Source organism: Chamaea fasciata, unplaced genomic scaffold (assembly GCF_029207755.1).
Source record: "Chamaea fasciata isolate MVZ Bird 193981 ecotype frontalis unplaced genomic scaffold, bChaFas1.0.hap1 SCAF_2, whole genome shotgun sequence".
NCBI classification, from domain to species: domain Eukaryota; kingdom Metazoa; phylum Chordata; class Aves; order Passeriformes; family Sylviidae; genus Chamaea; species Chamaea fasciata.
In genome coordinates, this window is record NW_027094087.1 from 54,695,986 (window position 1) to 54,722,312 (window position 26,327).

Consider the following 26,327-nt stretch of genomic DNA (forward strand, 5'->3'; position numbering starts at 1 on the left):
GTACCTGAAATAGTGTGCAAAAGCTGTCAGTCCAACCATTCTCACCAGCACACACTCTGGAGATGGAGACCTGTAGGATGGCCCCCACTGAACTGCTAAATGGCACTGGCTGGGGACATGGAACATTGCAGAAAATGAGCAATGCTTAGGACTCTCCCCATTCAGTCCTGTGGCACTCTGCAGGCCACTCAGTCAGATCTCACCATCTGTGCCCTTAGCATTAACAGATCGAGCAATACCCATGATCATCTGCCTTTCCAGCACCACCCAGAAATGATCCTCCACTGTTGTCACCGGCTCGTTCTGGTTTGTAACCAAATAAGCACAGACTGGAGATTTGGCACCTTCTGGGATTATGAGACTGTCCCAGGGTGACCTTATGATGCTTGTATCCCTAATTGTCTGTTCTGTTTATGCTGGATATTAAGTTCTGCACATTTAGGACTGGTTCTGAGAGCAAAGGGAGGAAAGAAGAAGCGCACAGTTTGTTTGCAGAAACTGCACTTGCTCCCCTGCATTTCTTCTCATGAATTGTGTTGTCTGCAGCATGTACAGTGGGAGAGAGCTCTCCTTTGCTTTTAGTTAGTTTTTTAGCTAGTTGAGGCAAAGAAGTTCCCCAGACTGTGGCTTTTCGGCTTCTTGGAGCTGTTCAGCCCTACTCTGGACTGAAAACCCAGAAAAACACAGGGTGCTCACACCTGTGGCCCACCAGGGCCCGGGACATGGCATTTTTCAGCACAGAAGGGACTGATGAGAGACTGAGTGAGCCAAGCCACATCCCACAACAAGGACTCTCTCTCTGAATTTGCCATCTCTTCAGAACAATGAGAGGTTCCTTTCTTCAATATTATTCATTTCTCCACATTTGTGAGTATTTTCCTTGTTAAATAAACAGTCTTTTTCAGCTTTTCTTGAAGGAGATTTATGTCTCCTGAACTGGTGGGGGAAGGGTGGGCTGCTTGAATTTTCTTTCTAGAGGGACCCCCTTTGGAGGTTTCTGCCCAAATTTGCCCTAAACCAGGACAGAGAGTTTGAACAGCATGGAGTCCTCTGAAAGATTAAGTGCTGGGCAATCTTTTATGGACATTGTCATCTCACTTTACAGACTTGAGAAAACTTGAAGAAATGAGAAATTCAACTTCTCTGTGAGAGATGCCAAAAAATATATGCCAGGTATAGGCTTTTCTATAACCTGTAAGACCAAAGATCCAAAGAAGTGATCAAAATGCAAAAGACTCACAAACCCTAATTCCTTCCAGAAACATCATTAGCATTCAGAGGAAGTGGTGTGTTCCCCTCAGGATCCTACATGTGTGCATGATATTTAAGCTCTGCCCAAACTAACTCGATTTTATTCACAAAGTAATAATTTCTCCACACAATAGATAGATCTGAGTCAGCTGCGTAATGAAGGCATCTCACAGAAAGAAAAGCCAGGGGCTGGGACACACTCCCAAACTTGTGCCACTCCACCACTCGATGAAGCATCTTCTCTGCCTGGAACTGCCAAGTTCCTCACTCAGAGAGCTCCAAACCAAATGTCTAAGTTGGAGTTAATTGTCCTCGAAGTAATAATAGAGGCAACAGAGAGAAACAAGGGACTCCAGCTGGTGACACAGCCTACTTTTAGTCTAATAGGAGCCTGATTAATCACAGCCTGAATGTGCCCATTCCTTCCTTCAGGATCAAAAGGAAGCCCAGGGAGACTAGCTGAGATCTGGATGTCCTGTCCTGGATGGACACCTGACATTAGATGAGGTGACTCCTCCCAATCACCTGGGGGAAAAATGCACTCCCAAGTGTCTTTCTTGCCCATGTATAGGGACATGGCAGGAGTCAGCATTCTGACCACTGGCAAAAGAGCCATTTATTTCTTCTAATGGGACACAAATTAGTTTGTTAGGATATGAACACATGATCAGAGATTTTTACTACTGCTATCCTCCTCTGAACCTCTGCATTAGCATCTTCACAATCCTGCTTCACCCTCTTACCAAACATGATGTTCAAACCCAGTGAGGGAGATGGCAAAGAGAAAAGCAATGTGTCTGAAGGCACAAAACATGAACATGTTCTCCAACACAGTGCTGAGGTATTCATCTATTAATAGCTGTGACCCGGTCATTAAGCAGGAGCAACTTGCTGTCTGCACATCCACCTATTAATGAGCATTGTTCCTCCTCTTCTCACCTGATCTTTACAGACACAGCCCTACCCACACTGCTGGTAGCCAGTCATTTAACTTCATGCTTGAGAGATCTGCCTCAGGATCCCAAATCCCCAACAGCAGAAGAAAATACCTTTTCTTTTAAGCCTTTGAAGTAAACAGTCATCACTTGTACTTGGCATGGTGTTGTCTGAGTGAAATACAAGGTGAAAGATAATTCATGCTTTGGGTAATTCGGTGCCAAATCACTTAGAGACTTGTAAACTAGAGTGAAAACCTGCTTTTAGGGTTCTGTTGCAACAGATAAACCTCACTGTAACCTCTCCTTTGCTTTACTGTAATGCTCCTACAATTGCTCTGCAAAAGTCTCCCTGAATCTGTCTTGTCAGATTTCTTAAAGGCTCCCATGTTCTGCCTGAAAGATTGTGACAAAGTGCACTGCATCCAGACTGTCCAAGACAGAGGAAATGTATTTCCGGCCCCTCTGGCCACACAACCGAGACTAGACCAGGATTTCAGACCTGAGCAGATCAAAAGGCTCTCATCCTCTGTGTCAGCAGATCACTGGAGACTGGCTTGTCATGGACAAGTGTGAGTATAGTGTGAGTAGAAGCCTTTCTAAATACTGGCTTAAGCCGTGGAACAGCCATCAAAATGCTGCTTTTGGCAACCTATTTTCTTGCTCTGGGGCAGCTAAAAACCTGCTTTATCTGACTATTCAAGAAATCAAGGGAGACCTCACTGCTCTGTGCAGGAGAAGCCCTGCTGCCTGCTCCATTCTCTCCTGTGGCTCCCACCGTGATGTCTGTGAGGAGGGATCTTCCTTTATTAATCAATGCTTTTTTTAGTAGAGACTGTGAGTATAACCTTGGACTACAAGCTGGCACACTGTAATTAGAGTTCAGATCCTCGAGCAATTACCTTCTGAAAATCTAGGCCTTATTATCAGAAACTTTGAAAACAAAAAAAAAGCTGAAAAACATGATTCCTGACACTAGGCAAATTCCTGACAGTCACCTACACCATAAAACCAGAAGGTGAAAACTATCTAAGTAGAGCAAGAAAGTTTCAGAGAGACACGACATTACCCAGATGTCTTCAGGCTCTACTGGGATTTTATTAGGTTTCCTGAAAAAGGTAGAGATGCTTTCTGGGAACTGAACTAGCAGTTCTCAGCCCCAAGCTTCACATGTCTCCAAGCTGATGCTCAGTTGCCAGCTTCTGCCCTGCTTCTTCATACATGGGGGAAGTGATGGCAATTATCTCCTTTTCCAGCATATCCATTTGAGCTGTAATGTCGGACACAGTGTTTTTCACAGCACTCAGCTGCAGCTTCAGTTTATTGTAATCTTCTTGGAAGGATCTGTTCACATCATAGAAATTGTGACAGCATTGTTTGTCTCCAGGAGGATGGTTCATTTTCAGGAAGGTATGGAGGAGCTCATATAAGTCCTGGAGAACCTGGAGGATTTCATGTTCTCCCAGCATACTTGGGGCAGCCTCGGTCTTACTCTGAGTCTGAGTAGTGCTCTTCCTTTCACCTTCATGTTTCTGCTGAGGGACTGGGCCAGGGTTACCCTTTTCCCCAGCTGCAATGGTGTCAGTGTTCTTCTGAAGATCTGAGCTGGCATCTTTGCTCCCTTCATGGACTGTGATGGTTTTTTGGTCTTTCCATGTAACAGGGAGTACTTTATTCTTCTGCTGGAAATCCTGAAAGATTTTATACTTTTCCTGGACTGCCTGGAGAGCTCTGTTGCCCGGGCTGAACTGAAAGCCTGTGTTCCTCTCTTGGAAGCGTGGAAAAGACTTATTTTTTTTCTTGAGGCTTTGCTGAATAGCATCTGTGTAAATTACCTGGACAGATTTGTTCTGTGACTGGAGATATTGTAGGGCCTTGTTTTCTTCCCAGAGCATCCTATTTTTGATCCAGAGGACTTGGTTTTCCCGCCAGAGTGCTCTGTTCTCCTCCCAGATGCTCCACTCATTCTGTGCCTTCTTGCTAAAGAGTTTGTGGTGGGAAGGAAAGGATGGCTGGCAGTAGATGTCACTCACCCATTTCCCATCAGTAAAGACAAACATCTCACCCCTTGGCTTCACCTGAGGGGTGTTGTAGTCTGTCTCAGGCTCAGTGTGCTGCATGCTCTGGATCTTCTGGCCCTTCTTTAGCAAATTGAGGAGGACTGTGGGAAAAGGCTTCTTCCAGGGCTTCTACAAGAAGCCACTGACCACTGTCAAGGAGTAGGTGCCACAGTGGGGCTGGAGAAGCTTGATTAGGACTGAAAGAAAAGGGAACACAAATGTGTAGTTTTACTGCCAAAATTTCAAATCAGAATTAAACTACATTAATGACAGGAACAAGCAAATAAACCAGTTCTCACAGTTAATCATGTTGCCCCTTTGATGCTGAAAGGTAAGGAATCCATCAGATACCTAGTTGATAGAAGCTGAGAAAATTGGCATTGGTAGATAAAGCAACACTATAGCAGCACTAAAAGCTTTCTAATAAAAACTCGGACTTTCCCCGTTATCTCTCTACCTCATTTTTACAGACCTGTAAGGGAGTAAAATGCAAGAATACTTTCTGCTTCAGAATAGCCTGCTCCCAAATGCACAAACACATTAAAAATTGTTATGAGGCTGAAGCAAACTTTTCAAAATAAAACATTTTTAAGGGTTCATAGAAAAAATCTGGCCTTGAGAGCAGTTTTTTCTTGCTGATGCTGAGTAGCCTGTGTTAACAGGATGCCACAAACATGCAGTACCAGTTTTTCTTTTTGATCTTACAATCCACAATATGCACAGATCATTTGAAACTCCAAATCAAAGCTTTGGGACATCAGGACCAAGACAGCTTTGCTGCTCTTTGCGAGGTTTTTTGACAAGCTCCCATCACCATGGTCCAAAAACTGTCACAAACCATAGATAATTCTCCACCTTTCATTCTCATTTCTCCCATCACTCTTCTTCTTTATATCCTTTGATAGGTCTGTTATTTTTCTTGCTTTCTAGCCCTGCAATAGTGATTGCTTATCTTTTTCCTACAGTCCATCTGCCTCTTTTTCACATCATCAGAAAATTCATCTCTAAAATCCATACTGCAGGGCCAAACCTCTAATGCTTCTCATTTCAGACACAGAAACCTCAGACTTATCTGTTGAACACTCTCCCCTCCTTTCCTCTACCCAAAATATCGCAGCTTAAATCACCTTCTAACCATGAGTGAACAGGGGCAAATGAAGGATTTCAGTCTTTTACATGGGGGGGAAAAAAAAAAAACAACCAGACAATAAAAAATATTGTTTTGTGCCAAAGAAATGCCTGTTTTCTACAGCTTTAACCAAAATTAAATTTATGTGATTTTCATGATGAAGTCTTTTGATCTGAGGTTGAACTATTTTTTGTAACCAAATTGTTGGAATTCTCAGGGCTTCTGCACAGAGTTTCTAACAGCAGAAATGTGCCTTTTTCTAGTTTAAAAAAAAAAAAAAAAAAAAAAAAAAAAAAAAAGTTACTTGTCAAATTTCACTCAGGTGTATTCCCCTGCTGAGGTCTCCCAGCTACCCTGGTGTCCCTTGGAAAGCCCAATTCTGCCTTTCTGTCTGTGAGGAGAGTTTTGCCTTCATGAATCTTGCCCTCATATCTCTACCCCAAGCATTAAGCAGAAGGTGACCACCAAGCCCCTCATAGCCTCCAGCTGTGCCAACACACTGTGCACCCCCTGTCCTATCTTTGCCCTCTCCTTTTCAAAACCCGTTGCTCTGCTCTTTCCCTGTGATCTCTACCAAACAGCACTGCATGTCCAGGCTCCTCCAAGTTACTTCTGAGAGCCAACATCCATAGATGCATCCTGCATGCCCTTCTCAAGCTTGTCCAAACACTCATAAAATTACTGCTTCATTTAAAATCCAAAATTCCTTCATTTAGGAGAGGGCTATTGCAATATAGGTCTCTTTGCAATAACATTAGATTTTATTGCAACCTGTTTACTGAATTTCAGGGCTGTCTTCCACGTCATCTGCTGCTTTATCTCGTGTCAGACTTCTGTTTTCATAGTATCATTCTTCTGCTAAAAAGGTATTTCCCTAAAACTCTGTTTTGGACTTTTTTTTTTCCACTTACATTATGTCCAGAGCCATGCAGTGCTCCCTCCCCTACACCCTTTCCCCTGCAGCCTTCCCAACACATCCCATTCTGTTGGGAAATGGGGGTGTGGTGGGGCATGAAGGGGCAGAGGGTGAATCAGTCACAGAGGGAACAGACCCCTAATTATCCAGGGAAGATGCAGAACACATCCTGCATCAGAAGTACAGACCCACGTGCCTATCATGGACAAGCAGCTACACTTCTTAAAGTCACTTACAGATAAAGTGTTTAGATTGCACATTTTCACGATAAACAGAAATGTATAATATATACGACTTTGAAGGACATTATCTCGGGGACAATTAAACTTGACAGTGGCTCTGTCAGCTCTTTTGCACTGCCAGGGAGACATCGACCCGAGCTTTAGAAAGACACTTCAAGTCTTCAACACCTCCCATATAATTTTTTCCCACCCATCTCTGAATAATCCCAGGAAACGCTGGGCAGCTGGGTGGATGGGCAAAGCAGCCAGCTGCGAGGAAGCCACACCAAATCGAGCCAGGCTGGGCAGTTCGGGAGCACAGCATCACACGGCCAGCACATGCTCACCTTCTCAGGGAGGCCAGCCGTGTTCCCTCTTCCCAGAGCCGAGTGAAGCAGCCCGGGCTGAGGTCTCGCTGCTGCCGGGGTGTCCAGAGGCGCCGGGATGCAAAGCAGGGGACAGGGGACTGAAGCTGATGTGAGCACTGGCAGGGACCTTGCCCCAGAAGCAGCCACCTGACCCTGACCCTCCAGGGGCTGGCAGGTCCTGCACGCCCTCCCTGCACAGCTCACTTCTGCGCTCCTTCCCCGCTCTCCTCACCAGATTGGCTTCGACTCTTCCCAGCGTCGCTCTTCTGGGTTATTTCTCATGGAAATGACCTCTCTGCTAGCTCGGCTCCCATGCCCTTTCCTGAACCCAGACTTCCCGAGCTCCCTTTGAAGCTCGTAACTGAGAACAGTTTGGACAGATTCTTTCTCCATCACACACTCTTAAAACAAATTCTGCATTTATTCTGAATATTCAAATTCTGTTTGCTGCTGAACTGATACTGATATGTTCAAAAATCACTTCCTTGTATGCGCTGTGAGAGTTGAAGTTATCTTCTGAGAACAACATGAAACCCATCTTTGACTATAGGTTTAAGAGCAGACTATAGCTGAACCCTGATAAGAAGAAAATAGAATATATATAAGGCATTCACATGTTGCAAGTTTAGATATTATTTGTAGCAGCCATTTCCACTTCCACATCCTTACATCTCTAATGAGGTCTTTCTTATTTGCTACATCTTTCAGAAGTAGATTTTTTTTTCTCATCAGGGTTCTTGAATAATAAATACAGCATTTAATTTCTTTTTCAGTGAAAATTACCAAGTTGACATCAGCCTCAAGGTGACTACTATTGCTTTAGGAACTTGGAGGTACAGTTCAGCTTTGGTGTTATATGAAAATTATAAACTCAGGTATAAAATCCTCCCCTTTAATTGCTCCCTTGCTTATGTTTAATCTTAGACAACAAAAAGACATCACAGGTTACTATGGCAACTCCCCAGGGAGCATCCTTCTTTATTTGAGCTCCAGGATCCTGTACAGGAAAACAAAAATGTTCTCAAAAGAGAAAAGATTTTATCATGGGCTGCTTGTGCTTGGCCTGCCATCAGATGGGAATTTAAGGGTGCTAGCCAGTGCAGACATTTTTCAGGAGAGGTGACTGAAATGTCTAGTCTGAATTTCTGAAAGTGACCTTTGATGAACATCTTAAGGTCAAAGAACTGACTAGAAACTGAATTAATAGAGAGAAGCACAGCACAGGACTGATCAGCAGGCAAAGCCTGCTTAATCCAGAACCATGGAGAACTAAGCCGGTAGTGAGTGTACCTTTGCTTTTCTTCTGCAGTGTTTTCCTTAAAGTTTTGTAAAGTTCTTCTGCCAAGTCATTTTTTGGCATAATTATTCATAATTATGAATTCAAATGCCAATACATTTGGATCAAATTTAGTGAGTATTATCAGATGTGTTTACGAACACATCAGAATTGGAAATGCTGCAAAAGCTCACAGCAGAATTTTTAATAGCAGCTACACTGATTTCTGAGCTGGACTCTCAAAAGGACTGAGGTGTCACTCACAAGATTACAAAGGCAGAAATAATGCTGAGTGTGTTCCACTGCCTGCCAAAAGACAAGTAATCCCTGCTCTGTAAGAAGGGTTTGAACTAACTTGCCATCTGAATGTTTTATCCAATGCTTCAGATCACTCAATTTCTCAACAATGTTTCACTATACAAAGAATTTAATATTAATTGGAACCAAAGACTTTTCCCCATCCTAGCTACACACTTTATACCAGGCTGCTCGGCTGACTTTGCTGTCCCTCTTCTTGGAGATTGTCTGGTTCTAGAAAGGATCCAATGAGAAGAAATGTGTGATCCCAGACACACTCATATAATACTCTCCATGCTCCATGCTGAGGTGCAAGAGGTCACCATCCAGTGATGGATTGAAAGCCCAGGGGAAGAGCAAGGTATGAACTGCTGCTGTGAAGATTTTGCAAGAAGGACCCTGAAGACCCCATACCAGCCTCCTTTCTATTAGACAGTGGCATGTACCTGCAGTAAATGTCAGCCCTTTCCATCCTTTGCTTTTGGGATAGAAAATCTGGTAAAGTGGCTGAAGTCAGAATTGTCTGTGGGTTTTTTAGTAAAAAGCATGCTATGTTCCCAAATCTTTATTTGATAAAAACAAATTGTCTGCCACCATTTTCTACCATGCCAAACACATCTGTGCTTTTGAAATGCAGCCTTTGCTCATGTCAGCGCAGGCTGGTCTCACCACACACTCATCTGCTGTTCTCCAGGACATTAAGCCTGGATGTGAATCCCACCTAGTCACCAAAGAGAGTTTTGTATATCTGAGTGCTCTTGAATCATCTCCCGACCTCAGTAACTGGGTAGGGACTACAAATGGTGTTTTCTCAGTTTCTGAGGCAGTGAGGTGTCTGGAGGGAGACGTGAAGATATCTCAGCACTGTACTCTGGCTGGGAAGAGATGGTCAGCACTGTGAAAATCATTAATGAAAAACTCCAGAACAGTTTTTTTCAGGCAGATAAATGGCTTGAGTGACACACCTATGTCATCACCTATTTGGACTGATTGTCCTTCCAGGGACACTATCACAGTGCTGCTGCCAGTGTGCCTCAGTGTAACCCTCACAAGATACAATGTCGCGCAAATCACCATCCCTGCATTCTCCTGTCAGCACTGGGTCAGCTGAGAGCTGAAAGGAAAGCTGGAAATATCTACTTTCATACCTTCCCTCTGATCCTAATTTTATTTTAGACGTTGGGTAAGTAATCATTTCCTCAGGTTCTCAATGAGTTCGGGATGCTGACTTTCTCATGCAAGCTGTCAACAGAATTTATCTCTTCCTTGTAAAGTGCCTTGAACGTGAAAACATGACAGCAAAGAGGCTCTACACACCACTTTTATTTATGCCTCTTGATTGTGATACATACGTGGTTTACAGGGTGAAACAAAATGTTTCACTACTGCTAGTAAGTGACATCTTACAGACATGTCAGGCTTTGTGTTGTTCCACCTTAGATCTCATTCTCACTTTGCTTGCTTTGTACTTTAGCTATGAATATTTTTTAAAAAATCATCAAAACCCATGTGCAGTCTCTTGGTCAACTCTAAGCTGTTTCCTGTCAATGCTGTTCCTGTGTGTTGTGCCTCTGTGAGCCTTGCCAACAAAATCCAGCTCAGTTACCATGTCACTCTCCTAGTTCTGCCTGAACAGATCAAAATTTACAGAGCGCTCCACGCTGCTGAAACAGCCCGTAGCTCACTGGTGAGTAAATACTAGAAGCAATGGTCATTGGTGCACTTGTTTCTGTTCTAAGGGCACAGGGGCAGAGCTGACATTGCCCCTGGAGGAGCTCTCTGGCCTTTCTGTACATAGGGACAATTTGGAAGGGTACAGCCACTTCAGTGTGCCATGTGTGAGCATGGGGTATCCCACGTGGCCTCCCTGGGACACCCTGAGGGCAGGCCTGCCACCAGGCTGTGCTGGACATGCTGTCCATGATCTCTGGTATCCACAAACCCCACAGCAATAGGCACTAGTGTTCAGGAAACAGACTTGTGCCCCCAGTGACTTGCCAGCCAAGAGATATTTCAGCCCTCACCAGTGCTCTGATTAGGTCTCTGCTGACTGCACTTGAGCTCTGAGATCCTGCAAACAGGTGCAATGTTTGGGAGTTAGAGGCATTTCAGCTCATTCTGAGCACAGAGCAGCTCCTCCATCTGACAAGCCTCTCTGGGTGAGATGACATGTCAGTGGCTCCATTCCTGATTGACAGGGAGAAAATTAAGAGTTCAGGCTTATTAAACAATCTCTAATAATGATTTATGGGTTCCTGTACATTTTAATCTAACAAAAAAAAAAATCATCTAATTAGCTAAGTGTGTAATTCTGTATATTAATTGTCTATTAGCCACTTCTTAATTATAATAGAATGCTTATCAAATAACATGTGATGGCCACATAGCACCAATTTAGGTCATTATCAGACTAGCTCCTACTTTAACAAGGATCTGTTTAACTGGAGTCTAACCGTTTAATTTTATGTTAAAAGCTCTACAGAAGAGGAAGAAATCACCTTAAAAATAGTATTCCATTAGGACTTTCTATAACCTTTACTGTAAACAACACTACATGAAGAATCATAAAACCAACTTTAAAAACCCAAGGAACTATCAAGGATCCTGGAAACCCAGATCTTGGGTTTAAGTTTGTCCCAGAGCTCCTTGTTCATGCACACAGGCCTTCCAGCATTTTTACTTGACTTCCTCTTTGTTGGGATGCATCACACCTGAGCTTGGAGTTCTTGATTATTAACCAGCTTTTCTGAGCCCATCATCCTTCCAGGGTGTTTCACCAAGCAGATCCCTGAAGAGATCAAAGTCTGCTTTTCCGAAGTCCAGACGAGTTTGTTGTGTGCTCTCCTCAGTGTCCTAAGTGTTCTAACTCCATTATTGTGTGGTCACTGTGGTCAAAGTTGCCCTTGAGTTTCACATTCCTCACCAGACACTCTTGTTGGTGGAAACAAGGTCTGACAATAGCAGCTCTCCTCATTGGCTCCTCTATCACTTGGAGGTTGTCATCAGCACATTCTAGGAATGTCCTGGATGGTAAACCATCCAGGTTGCCCTGTTGTCTTGTTCCCCCAGGAGATATCAGGGTGGTTGAAGCTCCCTACAAGGACCAGGGCTTGTGAGCAAGAGATCACTCATACCTGTCTACAGAGGAACTAATCCACTTCCTGGTCAGGCAGCCCATAGCAGACCCTACTATAATGTCACTTGTCCCTTCTCTCCCTTTAATCCAGACCCATAAGCTCCAAGGTGACACCTGATCCATCCCCAGGCAGAGCTCCATGCACTCCTGCTGGCCATCGACTTGGAGGGTGACACTTCCTCCTCATCTCCACACTCTGTCCTTCCTAAAGAGCCCATATCCCTTAATTCCAGCTCTGCAGTCACAGAACCCACCCATCACGGCCCTGCAGGCATGCACAGTTCTCTCATTCCTCTGGTTTATTCCCCATTCTGCTTATATATATTATATATCAATAGAGACATTTCAGCTGAGCCCCCCATTAAGCTGACTAACTGTCTGGAGTGGCTGGAATCACACTGTGCTGCTCTTCAGGTGCTCTGCTGCTGACCTGTGACCCCTCTCCAGGCACTGAGCATCTCTGGCTGGCACTGGCATCACACTGGTAGGAGTGGGATGGATTGAGGCTTCCCTCCCCTGGCAACATTAGTTTATAGCCCTCTTCACCAGCCTGACAAGTCTATGGGCAAAGACGCTCTTCCCCTTCTCTGGTAGATGAACCCCATCAGCTCCCAGGAGATCAAGTTTCTCAAAGAGAGTGCCATGATCTAAGTAGCTGAACCTCTGGTTGTGGCACCAGGACTGGAACCATCCTAAGATTTTATACGGACTCTTCCCCCTCCTCCTTTTCTGATTACTCATGCGTCATCTTCCAAGAAATTTTGAAATAGCTTACTCAGAGTTGTACCCGTGTTCTAATGTGCAAACACTGCTGAGTGCACCTCTCAGTCCTTACAGGCATACAAGGTTTGTTCTCCCATTTTTTTCATCACTAGATCTGCAGGAGCAGGCTTCCAACAAGGCACGGGACCCATCTGGTAATCTTATTAAAAATCAGATTTGGCTTTCAGAATCAATCTTTACCCAGTGAGGATCTCAAATGGTAGCATTTTCACCTGTTTTTAGCAAAGAGCTCTGCACTCATTTCCCAGGACTATCCTTCCACAGCATTTTTGCCTTTTACAATGGCACACAGATTTTTACTGGAGCTGATGGGCTTCTGCAATTCAAGCACCTTATGAAAGATATAAATATCTTGAAGGATGTCTGAAGCTTAGTGCTAGACAGTGTAATTTTGCCAAACTAGAAATGCAAAAAGCACATTAAAAAAAATGATAATACAGGCTCATAATTAAACTTAAATCTGGAGTGGTACTGAAATGAGATCATTTCAAGCTCTGTGGAGCACTGGTTTACCTTTTCTAGCACATATCATGCTTTGATGGGCCATGGCACACTTTGCTTAGAGGAACACAGTTTTAATATCTCCTCATCCCAGGGTTTAAATTGGTGCCAGAGTAATCTTTTAATGGTATGCCAGAAGAAGAGAGGTTTCAGCAATGAAATAAGAGAATAAACAGTTAGAACCCAGGTACTATTGTTAAGCACACCTAGGAACAATTAAACAGGCAATTTTAGAAATGTTATGTAACCCTTAGGAATGATTTCATGCCAGAAAAGCAGCCTGTTCTACCCATTTCCCTCAACTTCAAACCTGCAAAGTCTGTCCTGAGGTGAATGGAGGTTAAAAAAGTTACCTGGTTTTCCAAAATTGCCTGCAAACCCCTGTGCAAACTTAGGGTCACTATCTGTCCAAGTGCTCTGCAGTGGCACTCAAAAAATATCTGGAACCAGAAAACTCATCCATCCAGAGAAATGCAATGAGAAAGAAATAGGTTAACCTGTCTTCATATGTGTCCAGAGGATATCATTAACATTAATGTAGTCATAAAGCAGCACCTGCTGGCTCAACGCAGCACATCCTTGCCTACTACCAATTAACTCTTCAAAAAATAATAGAGAACAGTTTTTGCCCTTCTGCCCCAAGCACAATAACTTGTTTCCTGTTAAGCATTATTAATTATAATGTCCCTGCTGCTTTGCCTCACTGAAATGAACAGTCCCATTAGTGACATAAGCTTCATAGCAAGGTGTATCTCAACAGGAGCAAGTGCAGAGTTATTGGGCTTTAAAAAGTATTACATTGCTTTTTTGTTCCTTACTCGTTATAGAGCTTTCACTCTTAACCATCCAGAAGGAAAAAACCCACACATCTCAGTCAAAGCACAGATCCCACCTAGGTAAAGGCATGAATTCCAAGACGTTCGTATCACAGTAATGTCAATGATTCAGTGGGCAAAGTCCAAGAAAAAGGCTTAGGTGTGGCAAGGGGTGTGATGAGATGGGTAGAGATACTCCCCCCCAAAAAGGCTGTAACCATGCTCTTCATTGGTAACTGTGAGCTGCAGCCAGACTGCTGATGGGAGGAGCGAAGGTGAAGGTGACCCTTCCTCTGTGGTCAGCTGTAAGGAGCTGTGACCCTGCCACTGCACATCAGCTGGGTGCTACCAGCTTTCACAGGCCCTTGGCTTTCCTCCAGGGTCCTGTTAGGACCAGCTCTTCCCCAGTGCCCTCAAGCAATGCAGGCACACTTTGTGCAAGGTTTCTGACATGGTGCCCAGTGAGGTCACTTACATACACATAAGCTTTGTATCTCTGATATACCTTGTGAAGGTCACTGTCTCCTCTGCAGGCTGTCTATTAGAGCTTTTTCATGTTCTGTGGCTGAGCTGCCAGCCCTGTCTGAGCAGATGCCACCAGGTCTGAGCACTCCTGGTCTGAGCAGAGTTGGCTGTACAAGAAGCAAAGCTAAGCCTGTTCTGCCTAGGGAAAGGACAGCTCTTCCCTTTCCACCTGTATACAGGGATGAAGTGACAGATATATGCAATGCCCATTAAAATATTTTGCATGGTATTTAACCTGAGCATTTTGGCAGAAACCATAATCCATCTGAGCTGTCTGTACAACATAAACATGCTGGGTATGGCAGCCAGCCCATTAACTGAAGTGCTGTTTTGCATAACACGAACACTGATGTTACACATCGTGCTTGTGTTACCCTTCCTATCTTACCAAAGTCACTTTCTGCATAGACAGGATGTCAGGAATATGATTTACTGGTTTTGCTTGTCAGTGCATTACAGGTGATCACAGACCAGGTATCATTGCTGAATGGGCAAACACCAAGGACACTGGTCCCTGTATTTATAATCGAAAGACAGCAAAGTGCAACTAGTTTCTGTCTAAAGCCAAGTTGCCATAAATAGCTTTGCAACTAGTTTCTGTCTAAAGACAAGTTGCCATTAGTAGCTTGTAGAAAGCTGCATGATTTCTCCTCTAAAAGTGTGCCTGATTGCATGTTTATTCACAAGTTTGAAATGCACAGAAAAGTGTAGTTGTTCTGGCTGCTGAATCTCTGTCAGCCCTCCTTTTATGAGACAGCCAAGTCTTTCCGGAGCCATGAAATTCTTTGTATTATTTGCTGCTGGAATTGTCATATTTTCAGTATCTAACAAGGTACCTGGAGACTGTCCTTCTACTTCTAGCAAAGATTTCTACCTGACACTAATAAGAAGACAGCATCTCAACACCACCTTTTTGAGGCAGAAAGGGGCACTTCAGTGACCTGGGAAGCCCCATCTGAAATGACTAAACCAAAGCCTGCCATCGTCTTACAGACAAGGTACATGCCATCAGGCCATATCTCCCTCACCTTCCACCTCAATGCTGATTAATTTCTCCAAGTCTCATTCCAAGAACTGCTGAATGACAGAAAAAGAGATATTTCTGTAACTCACAGGCCAGATTTTGCAGTGCATCTTTATCTGCTTTGCCTGATTGATCAAAGATACCACTATCTGCTGTACTCTGCAATCTCATTGACTAGGTTCAGCCTTGCTAACTTCCAGCCTTCAACGATCATAAAGCTTGCTAAAAATAAAGTTTAAAAAAAAAAAAAAAAAAAAAAAAAAAAGGACTTTCTTTTTTGACTGGATTCTGGATCTTTCTAGAGGTCAAATTTTCTTCCAGTCCTCAGAGAAGTTACATTCTTTCTGATGACAGTGGATGATCCCTTGCAAATGAGATATCTGCCTAATTTTTTTTCCCTTCTCTTTGCATCAGCTCCACCCCACCAAACATAGAACCCTTAGAAACCATATCCAGACATCTCCATTTACATTTACACATATCCCCCGTATTTCCTCCTTTGGGGAAACCTCAGGCAGTACTGTTTAAAGGCAAAAATTCACATGCAATAAACACATTGGAGCAAACGTGATCTGGAATTGCTTGCCTCATTGCTGAAACTCATCATCCTTGATGCACACCTGCTATCAATGCACAGCCATACCTGGGTGATGGCAAGGGCTGAGCTGCAGATCTCCTGAGAGGCCTGCTAAAGAAACTGCTGCTGAGATTCAGGTGAATGGTAATGCCAAGTGAAACTATTACAGTTCTGTGGAATGCCTGTGTTCTTCATGAGAAAAACATAGAACTGGAAGCACAGGCACTGGCAGAAATCTGAAGCAGCAGTCCTTCCATATTATGCATATGAAACTTTAATAACTGAGAAGTGACATCTCACAACCTTTTTTTTTTTTTCCCCCAAACAGGAGAATCACCGCAAAACTTCCTAAGTAAATAATAGCAGATGTGGTTAACAAAAGAACTAAAATATGGTCGGAGCAAGAAGTTTATTAAAAATATATTCTTTTAAATGCCTTGTCATTTGTAAATACATTTGAAATAAATTATAGAGATAGCAGCTCTTCCTTATACTGACACCTTTTGTGCTGTGTCTGAGAAATCAGGGGTACAAGTTCACATACATGTCACTGTGCAAAGTGCTCGTGGTAATCATTTTCATGGGGAAAAATAAGCACTTGAAGGATCATAAATTTTATGTCATGAATTCAGTTAATGCACACATCAATCAGATTGTCAAAGCTGTTTACAGCCCATGACTGGATATTTCCAGCTTTTGACATATTATAACAAAGAGAACCAGAATCTTTGAAACGAAATTTTATAGCTCTCTCTGCTCACAGCTTTCTACCCATATTCGATTTTTCTGGTAAACTCTTAATATCATTTGCAGCTGCTTCAGAATGCCACAGTCATCAGCCTATTAGCAACATCAAGATCACATTATTTGCCTTCTGAGAGTTTGCCCTGGGTTTCCCTCAAAACTTACAAGGACTAAGATTCACAATATTTAGGTAGGTTCAACTACCACATCCTTAAATTAAATTGCTCTGGTATTCCTTCATGCATTTACACATCAATATCTAGTTTCTTCCATGAAATTTCAAAAATGTACTGCTATTCTTTTTTCTCCATGGTACTTTTTTTTTTTTTTTTTTTTTTTTTACTTTTGTACTTAATGACGTTATGTTTGGCTGTTGATTACAGGCTGTATATCCTCTGGGGTTACTTCAAAGTTTAGAGCTAGTCTAAGTTTATGTTAGTCCCAAAAGAGGGTGTAAGAAGGAGGAAGGGTTGGAAGATCTATATTTTCTCTTGTGAAAATTTAGAACCCTGGAATTAGAAATTACACTTTCTTCTATATTTTTCCCCCAGATGAAAATCATGAGGAAATACTAAGTTTTCTCTCCATGTATAGTACATGTAAGAAAACAGGGATTTTGGAGTCCAGTATTTCAAGCCATGAAGACATAACACTCACTTAGTGAGTACCAGCACAGGAAATTTCTAGCAACATGCACTGGAAAGGTAAAAGCTGAGATGTACTTTACATCATCACCAAATGAGATCAGCTCCACCTGATGGACTGTCTTTAAGGGACAGATACTGGACTTGACAGCCGTCCCACGAAAAATGAAGAGGTGTGATTTATTCGAAAGACCAAATACCTCACAAAACTGGGCAGAGGGGAGGGATGAAAATGCAGGCAGGCAGAGGGGTCAGAAACAGTCCAAAACTTCTGCAGGCAACAGCAACATAAAAACAACCAAATAGTACTACTCTAAGAACTTGGTCATAAAATTTAATGGCTTGTTAGCTATAGGAAGCCTTCAGCAACACAGTAAGAAGCGCCTGCTTTCCCTCACTTCACATCTTTACTGTTGAATGGTTTCTTTTCTCACTCTCTCTCTCCATTTTAATCTAAACAATATATCTGGTTTGAGTGTGACTATAAAGCAGACTCTTAGCAGGGACAGAAGTGTGTGCCAACTGGAAATGGCTCCCCTCCCATCCTTTCCCAAGGTCGCTCCCCACCAGCCACACCTGAGGACAACAAGCCTGCAGTGCTGTGGTCAGCCAAGAACATGCTCCAAGGGTAGCAAAGAGACAGCATTCTCTAGTTGCTTGCTGCATTGTGCTTGCTTTCAGAAGGATTTCAAGTCTTTGAGGTGTTGTCAAACATTGCTTTCCTCCAAGACATTTATTAAACACTAGATTATAGAGTGTCCTGATAGATTTGCATGAAGGACATTGCTAGACTGACTGACAGACTGATGGGATAAAGATGTCACAAAAACATTCAAAATCTACTTTTGGCAAAAGTAAAAATAAAATAAAATAAAATAAAATAAAATAAAATAAAATAAAATAAAATAAAATAAAATAAAATAAAATAAAATAAAATAAAATAAAATAAAATAAAATAAAATAAAATAAGTGGAAAGCCTTCCAAATCTTGCTGCAAATAGGCTTTCCCACAGATTTAACAGGGAAAATAAACGTACAGATTCTGAGACCCTACCTTGAATCACATTACTGATTTGAGATGCTCCATCATTCTCTACATCATATGAACTGCAGACTTTTGATTTTCCAGACTCTGCTAATAACAAGCCCTATAATTAGGTATCTGTCCTTTGCAATCAGCACTACAGCTTTCTGCTCATAGGAGAAAAATTGTAGGGTGGGAGAACCACTCAGGAGCATAGAAAAGATGTCACTGGTGTAGCATGGCTGGCTAATGGCTTCAAAAACTTTATTAGGTATGTATCATGCTAATAAAAATGTTCTTGCTCATTTGCCTGTCTGATTGAACCCACACAAGTTTTGGGTGTGAGCTCATTTTCTCAGACTCCAGTAGTTAAGTAACAGATTTCTTCTGATTTCCTCCTCCCCTGTACCCATGAGCCATTTGCCTGGATGACTGGCCACAGACTGTTCCTGCTCATTAGGCAAGATTTGCTTTAGAAGTTTGATAAAGCAAAATGATGTAGAAAGGCATGATGGAGAGATGCTGCCTAGGGGTTTACCCTCCTATTTTACTCTGTTTTTCTATTTTGCCCATGCAGTTTACTGGTTTCTGATCTTCAACTTGAAAAGAAGAGCCCAAGCGCGTCAGCAGGCAAAAATTAGACTGTTACTTGACTACCTTGGAAAGATTTGAGAGGCAGTAACAAGGAGGTTTCAGTGTAAACCACTGACCTGTTGAAGTCACAAGAACATCAAATGCGTGAGGGATTTTACATCCAAAGTTAGAGACATTTTGCGAGTCTTATCACAGCCATTAGAAGCAAAAGAGTGAAAATTAATCTGATTACACTGCCGACAGCAAGGCAAAATTCTGCTGCTCACTCTGTTGCACTGCTGAGATCACAGCAACTCCACAAGCCATTCTGGTGGCGTTCCTCTGGACCCCATTTTATGTCTGGAGAAGTAAATTTCCCCACCAAGTTGTCTCTGACTAGATTTTAAAAATTAATTTAATGCCAGTGCATCCCATTCTTCACTCCAGCAAAACTGCCTTTGGAGAAAGGAATGACAGCTCTCAGACATAATTTTCTGCCCAGTACTTACTTGCCTGAGAGTCTCTTCATCTCTGAGGTTTCCAAAGCCGGGAGGGTTATTTTCAGGGACACACATATTAAAATTAATGCTAAATCCAAAGGACTGCATGCTGCGGGGCTTGATTGGATTTGGACAAAGAATGTCACTTTCTGAAGTCAACCTGCATGTAGATCATTTTTTTTCACCACCTAATCATGATTGTGAGAACGTAAATCATGCGAATTACAATGAGCGGAGTTGATGAATGTGCGCCACAGGAACTCCAACTTCAATCCCCTTCGAGGTCACCACTGGAGAAAGTCCCTTCCCTAGGGCTTGATTTCTACTGCCTGGCACATTCCCTCCTTAGCCACACTCTAGTGAGGGAGATGAGAACTACACTGCCTTTGCTTCCGTCTTGTCTACAACCTGTCTCTCCTTTTAAAGGGAAAATGAAGCCCAGTAAGTATCTGTAAAGGCTTCCTCTATTTTTTCTGCATTCACTTACAACCAGGCTCTTAATAATTGGATATAAAGTGAAAATCCTCAGGAGCACAAGAGTGAAGTCTGCAAGTGCACGGGAATTCAGTCCCCTCAATATTTATGTTCAGCATTAAATACTTCATGCAAAAACAATGACTTTGACTCCCTAGGCCTTCCCTCTCTTATCTCAAAAACAGTTCATACACATGCTGCAGGATCCCTATGCAAATATAAAAAGGGGATTAAGTTGTATGTGTAGTAAATCCTGTTTTTACACTAAATAGGCAAGAGCTAACAGGGGGCCTTTGGATTAAAAATAGGTCCCTGTTTGCTGAGCAGACTAAAGTATTCCTACCTCTGGCTTCCCTGCCATGCAGGAATTGACTTTTTCCTGGTGAGAAATTAAAGTGAATTATAAAATCTATAGTGTATTAGAGGTATGTTCTGTAAAATAAATGATTTTGATTTGAGTAACTGTATATTAGGGAATGTCCCCTGCCTCCACAAAACCACCCTTGTTTTGCAATGGGAATATGTGCCCCAGCCCATGTATGACAGTGCCATTGCATTAGAAACTTCCATGCCCTTAAGGAAACACTGGGGAGAGAAGGTGAAAGTTGACATCACAGCTCTCTGAGTAGGAAATGAGCACTGGACCTTGGCTCCAGACACCGTCTTTACCCATCATCTGGTGTTTTCTCTCCACCCTTTGCAGCAGGATCCAGGAGGAGGAAAAGTCCTCCAGTCCCACTGGATCAATTTTTAATTCTAGAACCACACATCAAACACACTGGCATTTTGGCTCCACTTTTATGGCTTGTCCCATGAAGCCGGGCTGCGGCAATGAGCTGAAGGACACAGAAAGCAGAGGGCTCAGCAGGCAGCCCATCTGCGTGACTGCTGACCTGGTCATGAGGTTTTTTGTTTCACCCGTTTTCATTTGTTCCCTTAAAATACTTTTAAAAACACCAGAACACTGCTGAGCACAAGGTAAATTCCTCTCTCTGAGTCTTGTGAGACCAATCCCTGAGTCCTCAATGGGCATAGTCACTAGAGTGGAAAATACCCCACAGAGTCTGATGGAGGGACTTAAAGGAACTGACTGCAGAGGGTAAAGCACAGCTGGAGGAAGCAGAGATGGAGCCACAGCTTCCTGACAGCACCAGTACATCTCACAGCTGGACTCAGACAAGCATTCCCTTTAAACTTTCTTTTCCTTTCCTTTCCTTTCCTTTCCTTTCCTTTCCTTTCCTTTCCTTTCCTTTCCTTTCCTTTCCTTTCCTTTCCTTTCCTTTCCTTTCCTTTCCTTTCCTTTCCTTTCCTTTCCTTTCCTTTCCTTTCCTTTCCTTGCCTTGCCTTGCCTTGCCTTGCCTTGCCTTGCCTTGCCTTGCCTTGCCTTGCCTTGCCTTGCCTTGCCTTGCCTTGCCTTGCCTTGCCTTGCCTTGCCTTGCCTTGCCTTGCCTTGCCTTGCCTTGCCTTGCCTTGCCTTGCCTTGCCTTGCCTTGCCTTGCCTTGCCTTGCCTTGCCTTGCCTTGCCTTGCCTGAAATTTCTGAGGCAAATGTAGAAGCAGTTTTTGCCCAGGTCAGCCTTTGCAACTTCCCCAAGCCCTTTCAGCTCAGACACTCAGCTGCCAGAATAAGCAGCAACCTTATTTCACCTCTGGATGGTAGAAAAAAAAGACACATATACAAAAGACCTAAACCCAACAAGCTGGAGAGCCGTTTTTGAGGACAGCAGGGGTTACTGACACACTCCATGCCCCAGCACCAGCAGATGGATGGGGTGAGGATGTTGGTGTGCTGTGGTCCATGGGGGCAGCTCATACCAGAGAAGGCTCAAGATGCAGCACACAGCCAAAAAGAACAGCAAGGAACACTTGGGTGGAGCCTGTCCACCATGACTTAGATCCTGAGATACCCAGGCTCTCCACCATCTCTGGGTGTACTTAAGAAAAGACTAGATGCGGCACTTGGTGCCATGGTTTAGTTGAGGTTAGGGTTGGGTTGGACTTGATGACCCTGGAGGTCTCTTCCAACCTAATGATTCTGATTCTGATTCTTTTGGAGAAGCACAGAAGGGTAGTTCACCCACCTCTCCTCAGGGCTTGCCAAGGGTAAGGTGCCTTAGGTGCTGGCAGTATGATTCTTCCTCCAGAAAAGCTCACAAGCTGGTGTCCTGGTTCCAGCATGCCAGGCAGGTGTCACATCTCTGGGTGTGATCTCACACATCCTCCACCACTGCAAGTCCCTGTCCCTCCATCCCCCAACCCTGGACAATCTCCCACAGTCCCATCAAAATACCCAGAAAGGGCTGCAAGCTGGCAGGAGTCCGCAGCTCCACGACTGAGAAATATGGTGTGGCAATGTGGGAGCTACAGCAACAGAATCTCCATAGAATCCCAATAGAACCTGAATGGAACCCTAAAGAATCCCCAATGGAATGTGGAGGGGTAGGGGGCCAACAACCCAGAAAAAGAGTGAGAAGAAGAGTCCCAAGGACAAAGAGGGTGCCCCAGGCACCTCCCAACCTGCAGATCTCTGACTGGTCCTTGTGGTGAGGAGTCTCCAGGATATTTCTGCCCAAAGAGGTAAGCCTGTTCTGTTACACCTGCACAGGGTTTGATGGGGACAAAGCTTTTTTGGGGCTATCAGATGCTGCTTTACCATTTATCTTGTTGAACCAAAGTCACTGTTCTCCTTTCCTGGTTTCCCTTTCACATGGGAGATGAAAACCAAACCCCTGTTGGAAAAAACCCCATTGTGTATGGGAGCCAGAAAGGAAGGAGGAGGAGGAAGCTGCAGGATGCCCCAAGAACCATCACTTCCCAGCAGCAGACACAAGACTGGGTAATGGGAAGTGGAGAGAAACAGAGTCAACCTTCTCCCTCAGCCCCTCTACCATCCCTGAGATCAGACTTTCCTGAGATGTAGGAGCAACAGGTGACCAGATCACACTATAACTCACCAAAATAAAAATCAAAAATAGAAAGGGAAAATTAAGAAAAGCATTCTCAAATATTTGTTGATCCAGTCCTTGGGAGAGCTGGAGTCAGTGTACCCTCTGCCCACTCCTCTCTGACTGCAGGTACTGCTGCAGACCCTCAGCTTGGCAGGACCTAGAGATGGCACATGGGGACAATACATCCTGGCAGGTAGCTTCTTGCCAAGGTGCCAATGGACAGGACACAGGCAAGAGGTTTTTAAGGGATCTGGTAGGACTGTGCCTCAGCAGGGTCAGTGCTGACTGCATTGTCCCTTGGCAACTTTCTCATTCTCCATGTTCTCTTCATAAACAATATTAACATTCCTTTATCTCTTTATTTTCTTCATCATAAATTTCTACTTCGGAACTTGTTTTAATAGACAGTTCTGTGAGTATATGTATTTTTACCTTTGACTTAGCATAACATTAATATATCTGGATGTGCAGCATACATAACAGGCTCTGTTGAATAGCATGAGGATAGTTTATTCCGTCAGGGTAAGGAGGAGACACCGGAGAGTTTCTCAGCTCTCTCTCAGTACAACTGGCTCAGTATAACTGTGATTTTTTTCTGCTCTAAACCTACAGCAGTTGCAGGTACTTGGTATCACTGCAAATTTACACCACTGGTGTTTGACTGGGTGCATTGTGACTATGACTTTTAGTTCTATGTTTAGGGGCCAATGGATTAGTTATGCTTTATTTGCCTCCTCTTAGAAATGCTGTTCTCATCTCTACTGAACTATTTGGCTGCTGCAGAGAGCAGGGCAAAAGGCAGCAGAGCTGGAGCTCCCCTTTTGCACTGCAGGACATGAAACAGGAGAGCCTGCCCTGTCAAAAGTCCTTTGTGTGGATGAGAGGATCAGGTCCTGTGAGCCAAAATGAGGAAAAATGTTTCTACCTGCAGTTCGCTGCAGTGCTAGAAATCAAAACCACAATCAGCAGTAACGTCAGCTCTGTGTTACCCAGAGCCAAACTCAATAAATCCCTGGCATTGCTGTCAGATGAGTCCTTTACTCTTCCAGAGCATGAAAGAGACAGAACTACTGGCAGTTAATCGGGGATTTCTGTGCTGTCAGACAGTCTAACTTCAGACCACTTCTTGTGTCTCATGCCACAAGTCCCAGTACACACACTAACAACCATGATTTATGGCTGGAGCTGCTCTGCTTTACTGTGTAGTGTAATTGCTGTGCTCTTGAAGTGCCAGGCTTTCTTTCACAGCATTCATGGACCCTAGCTCCTCAGCTGTGTGTCCTGTCTGCTCTGTGGCCCAGGCACTGGCATCTGCCAAAGTCAGGTTTTAAATCCCAGCAGCAGAGGTTGGTAGTCTGATTCTGCATACCCCTCTTTAAGCTGTTTATGCTTACATGTTACAGATTAATTTTTTCTGGTTTACCAGAATAAATGGGTTCCATTCTTACTTGTGGGTGTTACTGGTTGCAAGCAGAGGCAGCTGCTTCTCATCCCTGCACCTGCAGAACTGGCATGATCTTTATAACCTTGAGGCCAAATGAATTCTCTGGGGCCTGGATCACCACGTTTGCCATATATTTCTATAAGCCTACTAATGGGCACTGCATGTTACAGAGAGACAATCAGCCATTCAACAGGAGCCAATGCCACTTCTATAGTGAGACCCAGGCTTTCAGATGCAGCCCTTTGAATGGAAAGGCACTGCTGAGATGAGCATTGCTGGCTCTGTCAGTACTTGCACTTGCAGGACTGGTAGGATGCAACAGGCACAAGTGCTGCACAACAGGAGACCACTCAAGGGTCTTCTGTGTGATTTACAGCGACCAATTGCTTTCCAAACCTCTTTCAAAGTGCAAAGCACAGAAACAGAGTTATTTTGGGAGACTGTTTTCTTTACAAGAGTTGTGGCTATAACCCAGAATTTGGAGACCTACTCTGGGCACAGCTGCAATGGCAGAAATAGATGAAACAACCTGCTTGCTTTTAATAAATAGATGAAATAATCTGCTGGCTTGTTTGGCAATTAAAGTCCATAAATGTGTTGGGGTTTTTTTAGAGATATATATTCTATTGCAACATGTTATATATATAGGAATGTATACAATGTGTCTAATAATAACAAAAGTACAGTGTGTATAATGTGCACGCTACTCTGTTTGAGTCTGTAAATATATGCATGCCTATATGTACACACACACAAACATATCTGCCTCTTTAGCATTTAAGGAAATGTGGAGTCCAGCACCCAGCCTGCCCTTGGTGGATGGTGTTGAGCTGTAGCTCTGAGCATCACAGCACCCGTGGTGCCAGCAGGTCCCTCTGCCCCAACAAAATGGGGAGACTGCAGTGATGCTTTACTGGAGAACCCAGTCCCTGCTGGACTCTGGGTCTGACAGCTCCTGACACCAGCTATTGCATTGGAAAATCCTTCTGGAAAGTCATATCTAAACAAAGTCAAGGCACCATCAGATGCCTTTCATTGCAGTGCACTATAAACTAGGAGGTTATACATCCCACAGGATCAAGCAGGCATTGCTTAGAGGGAAAGATTCCCTCTACAAGCACAAATATCTTAAAGATTGCAATGGAAAGCAGAGGCTGACTAAACTCTTATTTACATAGTATTGTCTCCAGACCTGCTGTGGTGCAGAAATTCCACTGCAATGTCTGTGTATGGAAGTCTCTCTAGTCTTGTGTGTACACAGCACTCCTCTACCTTTTGAGATATGTGCAGGGATCTTACAATCGGAATTAATTTAGTTGACATTTTGCAGTATGATGCAGAGTTTAATTCTCATTTGATGGGATCACACTCTCTGTCTTCTGCGTCTGCCTGGGGAGTTACAGATGTGCAAATAAAACCATTTCCCCGAGAGGATCCTACAGGAAAGTTGTTGTCTCTTTTGCAGCACCCTGCTGAGCTGCCTGGGATACTGAGTCCCTCCAGGTGCTGTCAGTGAAAGAGGTTGACAATGTTTTCCTGTCCATCCTTCCCCCCAGTGGGGGACCCCAACCCAAAGGGATGTGGTCATAGAAAGGGTCAAGTTAGCTTGATTCTTAATGGGGGATGATGGGAGAGCTCAGAGTAAGGAAAACAAGACTTTGATGGTGAAGGTGGCAGATGTGATGAGAATACCCACAGGGGCTGGGCAGCTCAATTTGCCAGCCTCACTTTGCTCAGGGAGGTGCCACAGGACGGGGATGGCAGGAGGTGCTGCTGTGGCCTGGACATATCCAGCCTGGCTGTGTCTGAGAGCACAGGAGTGGGGGGCTGTGAGATGAAGCATAATAGTAAGAGCTAAAGAAATATTGGGGCCATGGCACCAGGGAGGCAATTCCACTGTTATTAACACAAACACAGCCATCGCTCTTCCTTTGTCTCCTGATGAATCAGAGGAAATTGCCTCCCTAGCCCTTCGCCTTCCAGCTACTTCAGCTGTGTTTTGTTTCTCCAAGATTCAAATATTCTGACTAGATTTCAGCATATTATTATGAGAACAGAAGAGCTATAGAGAAAGTGAAGCTTCACAGAGGAAATAGCCACTAAATGTTGCTTTGAATTCTCTTGCTTTTTATGGCAAACTCTGATGTCAGGGACAGATATGGC

At 43.7% G+C, this 26,327-nt stretch overlaps 1 protein-coding gene across 1 annotated transcript; it reads right to left on the minus strand.

Moving 5' to 3' along the window:
* Window positions 1-3,272: 3,272 nt before the first annotated feature.
* Window positions 3,273-7,114, minus strand: CBY2 (chibby family member 2). Its single transcript, XM_066177450.1, has 2 exons — window positions 6,860-7,114; window positions 3,273-4,443 (listed from the first exon to the last, which is right to left on the minus strand). The coding sequence occupies exon 2, from the start codon at window positions 4,304-4,306 to the stop codon at window positions 3,353-3,355; it is 954 nt and encodes a 317-aa protein (XP_066033547.1). The 5' UTR covers window positions 4,307-4,443; window positions 6,860-7,114; the 3' UTR covers window positions 3,273-3,352.
* Window positions 7,115-26,327: the final 19,213 nt, after the last annotated feature.